The sequence below is a fragment of the Dermacentor albipictus genome, chromosome 4 (genome assembly GCF_038994185.2).
Source record: "Dermacentor albipictus isolate Rhodes 1998 colony chromosome 4, USDA_Dalb.pri_finalv2, whole genome shotgun sequence".
NCBI lineage: Eukaryota > Metazoa > Arthropoda > Arachnida > Ixodida > Ixodidae > Dermacentor > Dermacentor albipictus.
Genome location: NC_091824.1, coordinates 117,141,993 through 117,154,829, shown reverse-complemented (window position 1 = coordinate 117,154,829; position 12,837 = coordinate 117,141,993). Strand labels below are relative to the sequence as shown.

Here is a 12,837-nt window from a genome sequence, read left to right as displayed (position 1 = left end):
AAGCGACTTATCTCACATCTCCGAATGGTTTAAAGCTAATAGACTGACTATATATGCTGCAGTAAATGAAGGTAAGCAAATTATTGTGATTTTCATAGATTTCTGCAAGGCATCCGATAAAGTTTTCCAAGAAAACTTCTTTCCGCGTTCTGTGCATTGGGGGCACGTTAAAGATTAAAGGCGGTCAAAATTAATCCGGCGTTCTCTACTACGGCGTGCCTCATAAATAAATCGTGCTTTTGTCAAGTAAAACCACAGAGTTAATTCAGAAAACTACTTTACAAATTAGATGCTGTATTTAAGAACCCTCAGCTTCTAAGGGTTTAATTAAGCTTACCTTACAAACAGGCATCAATACGTATCATTCAGTGAACAATGCTCAAGCAAGCTCCCAGTTATTTCTGGGGTAACTCAAGGCTTTGTTTTAGGACCACTGTTTTTCTTAGTCTTTATTAATGATATCATGTAAGATATTCCTTTTCAAGTTGAGCTGTGTGCTCACAAGTAAATTCAATTTCAGATCACATTTTACAACATAATACCTTCTAGAAGGTTATAAAACGGTGCGATGACTGGTAGATGTCCGTTAACTTAAAAAGCTATTAATGATAATTTCTGTCAAGCGAAATCCTTTTTTTCCTTTCGGTACCATAGTGGCAGTATCTCATTCTCAGAGGTTACGCACTTAAAACACTTAGGGTTATTAGTTTCAAACAACTTAAAATGGAACAAGCACGCTGATTTTGTCCCTACCACAGCCAATCGCAAACATTTCTTTCTAAGAAGGGCACTAAAACACTCAACAACAGCCGTCCCTATTCTTGCATTTCGAACAGTCATACAAGCAACCTTAGAATACGCTGCAAGAATTTGGGATCCCTTCACAAAATCTAACGTAGAAAAGAAGGAAAGAATAGAACGTATGGCCCCTAGGTTCATCTTCAATTGCTTCGAACGCACCTCTGTAACTTCTTTTTCTAAAGAAAGTGGACATAAATCACCCTAAAATATGAGATCGGGTTACCCGCTTGAAATGCTTGTTTCATTTAGTTAAAGCGCAATACTCCATGGACAATTCCGCTACCATATCTTTTTTTACTGCATATGGTACACGTGAACAGCACTAATTTTCGATGACTCCCTTTCAGACTAAAAAAAAAGATGCTTTTAAATACTTTTTTTTCTATGGCTATATTAGACTGGAACGCGCTTACTAATTATATTGTGTGTAGACACTAGACGTCCACACGATAGTGCACGCTGAACATGCTTGCTTGCTTCCCTTTAATAGTGTTGTCTTAACTTGTTCTTGTGTATCTTTCTTTTTGTTGTAACCTTGCCATTCTGTTATATTTTCTAACTTTCGTAACCACCCTGCCAAAATCCCTGTTGTGGACTGCAGTATTTTTAAATAACGAAATATAAATGAAATGGGGGAATAAAAGTGGGGTCGTCGTCTGGCGGCGTATCCAGAAAATAATTTAAAATAATGTCGCGTTTCGCTGTTTAACTTGCCTTTGACTAATTTTAATAATACATTTAAAGCGAGAAGCTTTATACATTCCTGAGTTTGTTTCAAGCCTATTCGGGCAAGTGAATTTGGTCTCTAACTGGTGCAAAACGTGGAAAATGGAATTAAATATTAACAAATGTGCGTTCATGTTTGCTTCTCCCTGCTCTAACACGTCCCCTTCTTATTGACGTAATGTCATTCTTCTTGATTCCGTCGCATCATATAAATATCTAGGCGTACATATATCATGAAACTTAACGTGGAATGCCCATATTTAATACGTTACTAATAACGCTAATCGCATGTTAAAGTATTTATGTCGCAACTTCTCTGCTGCTCCATCGTCCTCAAAACTCCTAATTTACAAATCATTAATGCGACCTAAACTTGGATACGCGTCATCTATATGGGACCCTGGACATTAAAACCTTGTATCTTCTCTCGAACTTATACAACATAACTCCGTTCGCTTCATTTTTTCAAATTACAACCGTACCGCAAGTATCACAGCCGTGAAAACTAACATTTCTCTCCCACCTTTAATAACTCGCCGGAAAATCAGTCGCCTCACTCTATTCCACAAGTTATATCATCACGTCATGCTAATCGACGATTTTATTTCACCACCGGAATACATCGCCCATCGCATTGATCATCGGCACAAGGTTGGCATCAAAAAATGCAATACTATAGCTTTTTTTTCAGTCCTACCTTCCCCAGCCATCTGTCGAATGAAACCGCCTCCCTCCCGATATTGCAGCCGTTCAAGATAACCAATGATTTCGCGATGCTCTAACAACCTTTGTTTATTTTGCAGAATGTTGAAATTATGTTTTCACAAAATTCACTGCATTATATTGTCTTTGTAACCTAGATTACCCCCTCCCCTCTGTAATGCCTTTGGCCCTGAGGATATATTAAATAAATAAATAAATAAATAAATAAATAAATAAATAAATAAATAAATAAATAAATAAATAGATGTGTAACAGATGTCGGACCATAACTGAAAAAGAAGTCTTGCAGCCTTTCTTCGAAGCATTTCAAGAAAGAAAATCGTGAGGTTTACGGGCCAAAACCATGACCAGATTATGAGGCATGCCGTAATGGGGGACTCCGGAATAATCTGGAACACTTGGGGTTCTTTACCGTGTGCCTAAATCTAAGACCACGGGCGTTTTCGCATTTTTCCTCCACCGAAACGCGGCCTGCATGGCCGGGATTTGATCCCCCGACCTCGTGCTTAGCAGCCCAACATCAGAGCAACTAAGCAACCACGGTGGGTAACTATTTCAAATTTACAATGATTACCATGGGTACAATGGTCGCAAATAGCGCAAACATACTCCAACACTGGTTGTACCAGACGTTTTTTTACCAACGTTTGAAGTTGCTGAATGCACCGTGGAATGACCTTCTCAGATACTGAAGTTTAAACATTGGCTTTTGAGAGATGTAAATATGTTTATCCCAGTGAAGGTTACCGGCTATAAAAGGCAGTGGCTTAGCCAGAAGTTTTTTTCAAGGTGTGAAGGGGGAGGGGGGTATAGACATGGGGCTTACAGATACAGGGATCTGTGGAAAGGCATTTGCCCCGGAGGGGCGTGTGTCCGGCTATCCAACGGCGCAAAAGGCAACGGCCGCCATGCGGGCCGAGTATCGCGTTTCAATTGCTGAGCACTGTTGTACATAATTATGTGCCCACTGCTTGGTGTGACATCCTTGTAACAATATAATGATGCCCGTGCTTACGATCTCAGATGGACATCTTTCACGAAGTCTTTAGTTGTTGACGAGCAAAAAGCAGTAGGAATGTGAACATACATACAACGATATCAAAGTAAGGTTCCCAGAGAACTTTCGCGTACCACCACTGCTATGCGTCACTGAATCGTCATTTGAAATAGCAGTTCTTCAAATATTTCCACTAGTCAGTGCGTCATCTAGCCGCTGGACACTACAGGCCTCGAACCACTCACTGTCGACGCCAATTTGGCGTTGTCCGGCTTGAGGACCTTGATGACTCCCGCCTTGTGCATAGCCGCCTGACCATGCGCCACGGTCTGGTAGTACTTCTGATATATGAGACCCAGGTCTACTATCTCGTCCTGCACGTCTTGCGTAAGGACGGTCAGCACCAGACAGATCGTCGCCACTAGCAGAGCCGCAGTGCCGTAGACGCCAGAGTTGCTGGCGAAGTACGCGTGCGTAGCATCCGCGCAGCTTCTAGTGTACACGACCTTCCAGGCGGACGGGTCGTCCATCAGGAGCACGCCTTTCGCACACATCGTGCCACGATTTCTCGCGGCCTCCTTAGAAGAGTTCGTGGGCCGACAGCAAGATGGCGGCACGTTGCAGCGCTCTACACTCGGGTTACTCATATTGCAACGGTAGTACTCGTTGTGGTCCCAGTCCCGGAAGGAATCCTCGGAAAAACCGCAGCACTGTAGCGACTCCTGTACCGAGTCGACCAGGTGCTGAAAGTCCGGGTTATTCCTGTAGGCGCGCACGAAGTGGACGTACGACGACTTTTCCATAACGCTCCTCCGAGCAGCTTCTGGGTACGCGAAGGCCAGAACGGCTAACGTGATCAGCACAACCACGAAGAGGACGATGAAGACCACGTAAGCTTGCAGGAGCGAGACGTTCTCGCGGAGCGCACCGACGAGGCCGACCCCGCTGCCAATAGCCAAGAAGCCGCTGATGATGATGAGGAAGACGTCGAGGTGCAGGAGGAGCGTGAACGCGAACGACTTGGTGAACAGACTTCCCCAGAACGTGTACGGCTGCGACGGACGGAACGCGTAGGAGTACAAGGCATGCCACAGCACTATGACCGAGATGAGCATGATCGTCAGGTTCACGGCGACCAGCACGGCACGCTTCGTGAAGCTGATGTCCTCCTTGATGGTCGAAGACAGCGAGAGGTCTAGGTGTGCGGAACTGTCTTGAAGGGTCTGCTGGGACTGAGCTCGTTGCTTGCCTTGGTCTCCAGAACAGGCCTCCGGTGTCTTCTTTGTTCTCGAGGAAGCGCACGTAGGTTTCTGGTTCTTGTCGGCGGCCAACCCGGGAGTCACCGGCATAACGTCAAATCGTATAGTTTGCTTGCTTGCTTGATCCTCATTTGTGGCACGGTATAGACCATGCTCTTTTCTTCTCCTTCTTCTTCTTCTTCTTCTCCTTACTTTACGGCTGCTATTTTTCTCCTTATATTGTAGCATATAGCAAAAAAGAAGATGATCTCTTTGCAAGCAGTGCGGAATTACAACTACGAGAGAACAAATATATGAAACAAATAGAAAGATCTAAGAGCAGTTCACAACACATTATTGAATGCAAGAAATTGCCTTGGACGCCACATTTCCGTGTACATTATAGCTCCCATTAAATGAGCACAGATGTGGGGTGATTACGCAATAAAAATCTGCTATCTATGCCGTATTTATTTGTCGGGGTAAACTTTCTATTATTGGTGACAAGACGATGCAAACGCTTGATGCAGACGCTTTGTGCAGATTCACCTACTGCAGAAGGAGGAGGAGGAAACAACTTTATTGACACCAAGGACTGGGTCAGGTGAGGGGCGATAGGGGTCAGGAGAAGAGGAAAACGGCGGGTCCTCAGGCCGCTCTAGGTAGCCAAAGTGCTTATGCTTCGGCGACCCCTATGGCCCACGATCCGGAGTTGATCTTCCGGCCGTGAGCTGCGCAGAGCAGCCTTCCAACACTCCTGTCGCTCAGCCCCCTCAAATGGCCGAGTTGGTTTGTTTGGCAATAACTTTATATATGATTAACGTTTGCTCATGGACTCGAGCAGAGGCGACAATACGGTAAGGCGTCACCCTGATGAATTAGAAAATTTATGACATTAGAAACAAAAGTCGCCAAACGACTTGCTCAGCTTGGGACAGAGATTTGGGAGGGGGAGGGTAGCTCATGCGGTAATCGCGGTGAAGTAATTTCATGATAGGTGAGTAGGCATTCCCGCGCGCTGCGAAAGGAATGTAGACCGTCCACTGCCCGGTTGACGAGTGCTCAGGCTTGTTCATGGGCGGCTGTATTCCCGGGATGCCCACAGTGCTCTGGAACCCATAGGATGGTGATTGTGCGTTTGGGAGGACGGATGAATTGTAGGATACGGTAGGCGAATTCGTGAATTCGACGCATAGGAAAGTTACGAATCGCCGTTTTTGAATCTGAGATAGATGATACCCTAGATGGCTCGATCCGGGGGTGCGATGAAGGCTTGGACTTCAACTTTCTTGCCACGTAGTCTTGCCACCTGTCTTATCTATGCTTACTTGGCTGCTCTTTCCTGGCTTGCTGTTGACATCGTGAAGACGTGTTCCAAAGATTTGTGCGTGTGAGGTCACCCTGGGCGTTGGATTCCGCAAGGCCGCTGCTCTCCCGCAATACATTCCGCAATCCTCGCTCTGGGAACGCTGCCATGTTGACTCCAGTGTTTTGGCTTGCGTGGGAGTGTTCATACCCACGAACTTGAACATGTGCAGATCTTGTCGGCGATGCGTTATCGCGCGGGCTAATTATTTTGCGTCTATGATGCATTATTGGTCTTCAAATCTCCATGCAGTGCCTCACCTGAGGCAAGAGCAAGTACAAAGTGCTGACTTCGTTCGTACAAGAGTACACGTCGTCTGATTCGTAATATCTCCTCATTTCCCGTGTTACCCGCCGTTGTTGCGTAATGGCTTTGCTGTTGCGCTGCTAACCCCGATAGCGCGGTATCGAATTCCGTCCGCGGCGGCCGCATTTCGACGGGGGCGAAATTCGAAAACACCTGTGGTGCCCTGCATTGAGCGCACGTTAACGAACCCCAGGTGGTCAAAATTAATGCGGAATCCAACACTTCGGCGCGCATCACAATCATGTCGTGGTTTTGGCAGGTAAAACCCAAGAATATAATTTAATTGACCGTATTCCTCTTTCACTGCTGTATTTGCTTCACGGGGCCACTGTACCGATTGAGGGACGCGTGTCTCAGAATTATACGACAATGGTAGAGCCATACGTTTTGCAGCATAGAGAAAATGGAGGAGACAAACACACAATTGTCTTTTCTTCGCTCACTTGTGTCTGATTCAGTGAAGTTTTAGCAGCGAGTATTTAATTAGTATTTAAAAAAATTTGCATAGCGCTACTACTGCACAGTTTTACTAACTTGGTGAATAATTTTGGTGAATAAAGCTTGCTCTTATAAAGTATATTCTGTAGCTAACGTAAGCATTTGGCATTGTTCGAAAATCTGTGATTGTTATGAGATCACCTCCCTGTAAAGGCCAATCCACACGACGGACCAAGTTGCTCTTTTGGACCGCGATCTGCGCATCACGTGATCGGACATCGCCAGTTCGTGCGGGCCGCCGATGGCCCGCGCAAGGCCGCGGCCCTCGCGGTCCAACCAATCAACGAGCCTTTTCCCGCTTCAGTTTTGGCGGTGGACCGCAAGCAAACCGCAGAGATTTTGGTGTAGCCAATGAATGTTGTCCGGCAACAGAGTGTCTTAAGCCAAATCTAATCTAGTTTTCGGCTCAGCAAAAGCCAGTCGCTCAGCAAAAGCCAGACGCACGTGCAGGCGGAACGCCTGCACGTGCAGTCTTAGCAAGTCAATGCTACTACAGTTCAGAAGGACAGACTGGCGGGCTAGTTGGTATGCCATTATTTACGCAGTACTTCCATGTCGCGAACGGCCTACGCGCTATCAGCATGACAGATCATTCTCGACAGGAAAGTAGCGAGCGCAGAGTTTTCAGGAAATGAAACGCCAGCAAAACAGTTGACTATTATTGTTGTGGGGCGAATGTACACTCCAAGGGGTGTACATTTGTTTAACGATGTACTTTGTACATAATGCTACAACGCCCTGACTTGAGACCTACAGCATGCAGTGACCAAACATCATGAAAGCGAACCGTTCTCGTCACCGCACCGTCGTGAGACAAAGACGGACGGTCAGTGGCGTGCACCAAAAACACTCACGGAAGGCGAACACCACTTGCAACTCTCGCCGTCTTTGTTTGTTTATCTATTTATTATTGGTATTTTTTGCTCAACCATTCTCGTCTAGGCAGTGAGCGAGTAGAACGCACATTCAGCTGGCTCGCACGTGTTCGTGAAAGCGGGCATGCCGCTCCTAAGGCAATGTTTTACGAGGTCGGTCAGGTCGGGTATAGGCGCCGCGATTGCACGTTCTGTGCTTCTCCGTCAGGGGGCACCCACTGTGGAAAGCTACGCGTGCAATGGCTGTAGATGGGCACCGGTGCGCTACGTCAGAAGCAGGAACCCTCGCCGTCAGGTTTGTTTCTTTGCGTGTCATACCTAGCGCAAGGCAGGAAGGGGCGTTAGGGAAGGGCACGTTCCAAGTGCCGCTGATCCCCCTAACTTTATGGCCACCTCTCCCGCGAAGGCAGCGGCCGCGGTGCACTTCCTGGTGCCGTGCCCTACAAGCTTTGCACTTCGCGGGACGAGTTTGGTGCGTGCCGAGAATCTTCGTTTTGTCCCCTTAACAGCATCGTTGCGTGAAACACGGCCAGAAAGATGTTTACAAGGTGTACTTACAACGCTACACTCTTAAGCAAAATTACACCCTTTGGGCCGTATCTTGCCACGCAATGATAATCGTCATCTGTCTTGGCCACATTTCCTTTCTTGAAAACTCTGCGCTCGTTACTTTCCTGTCGGGAATGCTATGACATGCTGATAACGCGCACGCCGTTCGTTACTGGAAAGTACCGGGCTGGCCGCGTTAAAGCAAGTAAATGCGGACAAGACAGATGACGATTGTTGTTGTGTGGCAAATATACACCCCAAAGGGTGCAACTGTTTTTAGAGCGTAAGCAAAATCACACCCTTTGGGTTGTATCTTGCCAAGGAATAGGCTTACACCGAAAAAATAACGCAGGAGTTAATGCAAACCTTGAGCACGTTCTTTCTATATTCATGCCTCCTTCAGCTCATTAAGTATATATATGGTCTCAGTGTCTCTCACAACTGTCGCTTATAAATCTGCAATTCCAATTTTCAAATAAAGAACAATGCACTAGAGACCGTCAATTTGCGTTATGTTAAATTATTCTCCTGAGACGCAAACAGTAACGCGTCTTACTTCCAGTGTAATCAGCGTTCATAACCAATGAGCACGCACCATTGTAAGGGAAATCAATTTTATTTCTTAACCGCTTTCAGTCCAACTCGACGCTGTCGGAGTCCAGCTCGGCACGCGGTCATGCTGGTGAGTTCATCCGATGGCATCTACTGACGTGTTTAACCCAAGCCGCCAGCATTCACCATAGTGTAATTTGCAGCTCCTGAATTGGAGTGGTCCGGCTCTCCCAGGTGTAGGGAATGGAGGGTGGAATATTTGACCGAGTTGAAGCGTGCAGAAGAAAATGCTCCGAGTCGTTCCCAGTAAGCATAGATTGCGTTGGAGTATCTGCCACATACTTGGCATGCCAGTTTGCCAGGACTGTTCTTAATTAGCTTCACTTCACGAAAGAGCCGAGGCTCAATCACCATTCAAAAGGCCAACATGTGTCGCTCATGGATTTAACCAGATAAGGATGAAATTCAAGTTCACGAAGCGCAGGGGTTTCTCTGAAAAGTGGCGAAAGCCGGAAACAACGGGCGGGTCTGAGAAGTGCCGCAATTCTCATATAGTGCCACACTGCGCACCGTTACGGAACGTCAAAGAAAGTCTAAACGCAGAGAATCAACCAAAGGTTACATCTTTGAAGTAACAATCGCACTTTTTAGTGAAAGCGTGTCAAGTACATGCCGATTACCATACTGTTGTAAAGTGTAATGTGTCGTTAAGTTCTCTGTTTTTCTTTCTACTCTACTCAAATTATAGCAACATGGGGTTCCGACAACGAGCTCCGGTTGCCCGCATGACAATTCTCAGGAATTGTAGCAAAACGGAACTAACAAAACACAAAACACGTGTCAAGAAGGAACGCGATAACTTTGTTGGTTCACTTCGCCTGTGCCTGGCTTATGTCACGGACATGATCCTGAAAAAAAAAAACATCTGCAATGAAAACATTAAGCTTTTTCTCCGAGACGTCTCTCAATTTTCTTTCCCTCGTCCTGGTTTTTGTTAGCAGGAACGATTCACAGTAAAAACTTTTTCCAACTTTGCTGTTTTGCCTTTGACTTCTTTTTTTCCTAATATTTCTCATTTCTGAACAGACGTTTAAAAAACGCTAATCTTCCGGATGGTTCGCGGGTGTTCCTGGCTGCCATTTGCTATTTTTCTTTCGTTGAAGCTATGCCACAACGGTAACAATATTTCTGTTCGTCTTTGTTTACATAAAATCAGGCAGTCACAAGCAGAAAGTGTGCAGTAAGCCTCTGAGCTAAAACGCCTGCTTATTACCCTGCAAAGTGCGCTGTCTTGGACAGCTGAGTGGCTGTGGGCATTGCTACTAAGCGCCAAGTAACGAGTACGAGGAAGTCCTTACTGCACACAATTTAATGATGCTTCATTAAAGATTTCGAGGGTGGCGTGATTACGGAACGACTTATGCTCTATATCAATAGCTTGCAGCATGGCCGAAGGTACTAGGTGTACAGAGGCAATATCATTGCATAACGTAATATAGTTCAGGGTGTAACCGTCTGATTATTGGCGGGATCAGACAGCTTTATTTTTTGCTTGGTACAGGATAGATTGCAGCGATACCTATCAAATTGATTGTTTTGCGCATGCGCGCAGTATGCGGCGAAATAACTGTGGCGTTTGCCGCCGGTAACCTTAATAGCCGCTCCAACCACGATTACGTAGCAACATTGCAGCACTCGTGTAACCCAGACCATCCGCTTTGATCCAAACTAGCGCTTGTTACGGCGTTTCTGCCCTAACAGCAAGAAATAAATGGTAAAATAAGTCATCACTTTGTCTAAACTCATGCTGAGGGAAAAATATCAGGTATGTTTTGTCGTTATTATTGAGATGTTTGTTTTGGCGCTGTTAGGACTACAGATGTAGTGCCGAGCCACAAAAGTGGTCTCGTTTTCACTTAGCAGATGGCGCCATAGCATCAGCACTGGTTATGCACTGACGACGCGGTATTCTATAAAGGCATATTCGTTCATCATTAATTTACTACTCCGCTTTCGTATGGTACGTGATGGCGGTGGCGAGCAAATGCCAAATAGACGCCGAGCATACGACACGGCATTTATGCGCGTGGAGGAAGGAAAACGTTAGGAGGGAGCATTCGGCAACGCGATTGAAGCCAAACCTGGTGGCCTAACACGTGATCGCATGTTAACGTGCGCGGTTGGTTTTAGGGTTCCCGTCCTGCAGGTATAATCACGGCAGGGTATACCCGAACAAGCACGCACTGAATGAAAACTACTGGCATAGCTACTAGAAAGCAAACGATTCAGAAAATCTCGATTCTTGCTCCGTGATCTCGACGCAAAAGGTCACGTGTCGAGCCACCTCTGAGCAAATCTATGGGCTTCACGGGTCATTCGCTTGCCAAGGCCGGCCACGTGAGATAATGCTATCTGCTAACTTTTTCTTTCCTCCATGTTTATACGGGCGTTCGCCATTACTACTGGCTAAGGAGGCTGCAAGGAAATGCTGAACGAGCGTATAGATGAAATGGAGCCCCGCTGTCGCATTCAAGTAAACGCAGCCTATGGTTACACCACCAAAGCATTTGTTGCGTCAATACACCGACCTTGGAGGATGGCAGAGCAGACGCCCAGCAGACGACGCGGCGCTGATGAACATATTTCGAGGGGTGTTCGGCCTTCCTATTAGCTAAAATGTCATCTAGTTTCCACGAACTGCTGATATGGAGTATAGAAATTCTCCCTCCGGGGGTAGGGGGAGGAGGAGGGGCGTTGGCTTAGTGATAGTGGATCATCCTGTGATCGCTTACAGGCGAAACACATTTTCATTGCAAAGAAAACAATAAACTAATATCTACAGCCTACGAATATGGATCACGGCCCTAACAGAAAAAAATTCCTAACTGAACCTTTGATTAACAATGTGCCGTAACATGGCCTGTCACCTGTACTTGACCTCAATATTTGTTAAGGTTAACCTCTTCTAGCTTGTTTTCGCGATTTCGCGACCTACCGAATCTAAGCTTATAAATCCAAACTGGACGTTTAAGCATACGAAACCCTGATATTGACATGGTGTGTAGTCATCAAGCAACAACGCGGGCGCGTGTCGCCATCGCTGATTGAGAATGCAATGTTTTGCGCGTAATGCTTAAATTGAGGGTGAAGGCTCCAAGAAATACGTTCAGCTGCATACATTCAGGTGTACAAATTGAAATTGCCACCTTTGCAATACAGACTGGTTTTCAGACTGCCGTAGGATGCGAGACAATAGATCGAACGTCTGAGTTTCTTCAATACAAAAACATGCGATATAAAGGCATGCTTTTGTGTTAGATACCCGTTTCACATTAAACAAGTGAAATCTCACCGGTGGTAGCATATGGTGTGAGGGTAACTTTAGATGCTCTTACCTCGCATTCAATTATTTCTGACTGAAATTCAAATTATATTCTTCGGGAAAAACATTCTAGCTAAAAGAGGTTCAGGGCGAAAATAATTCATAAGGTCATGAAATATTTCACGAAAATGGCATGTTCTACAGGCGTTTCCTATCCTCCATGGCTATCAATTCCGAAAGTCCTCACTCCTTTTCCTGTTATCACTAGTTAGTGGGACAGGCCAGTAATCGCAATCAAACAAATATTTTTCTCATACCTCTACACTACTTCTAGCAATTGTCTTTTTCGATTTCTGTGCTTTTCGAAAGTTGTGGCATTTCCCGTAAGAGGCTTTTCGTGAAGGTACATACATTCTGCGGACAGGTCAGTGCCATTAGGAAAAAATCTTGGGTGCAAGGCCATCAGAAAAGTTGCACCACAGCATTCACCAACTCCTACAGCTATCGTATCGGAATGGCGGACTCACCAATGTGCGCTAAGTGCAAGTGTGAAGAGATCATCAGTCATCTTCTGTGCCGCCGTTCGCGCTTTGATAAGCAACGTCCGACTCTCCAGTGTGCCTTGAATTGACTGGATGACAGGCCATTTACAGAAGCAATGATCTTGAGAGCCTGGCCTCACAGTTCATTAGCCCAGAAAGCAGTTTGAGCGCTTCTTCACTACCTGAAGGCAACAGACTTGAGTGCCCGGCTATAGACATCCTACACCTAACTTAGTGCATGTGAAAATGCGGTATAGACTCATGCTTTCTCTTTCTCTCTTTCACTCCCCATTCTCCTCCCCATGTGTAGGGTAGCAAACTGGACTCAGTCTGGTTAACCTC

The 12,837-nt window shown here is 45.9% G+C and overlaps 1 protein-coding gene across 1 annotated transcript; it reads right to left on the bottom strand.

Moving 5' to 3' along the window:
- Window positions 1-3,269: 3,269 nt before the first annotated feature.
- Window positions 3,270-4,671, bottom strand: LOC135914662 (tetraspanin-33-like). The gene has a single exon (XM_065447594.1). The coding sequence runs from the start codon at window positions 4,594-4,596 to the stop codon at window positions 3,457-3,459; it is 1,140 nt and encodes a 379-aa protein (XP_065303666.1). The 5' UTR covers window positions 4,597-4,671; the 3' UTR covers window positions 3,270-3,456.
- Window positions 4,672-12,837: the final 8,166 nt, after the last annotated feature.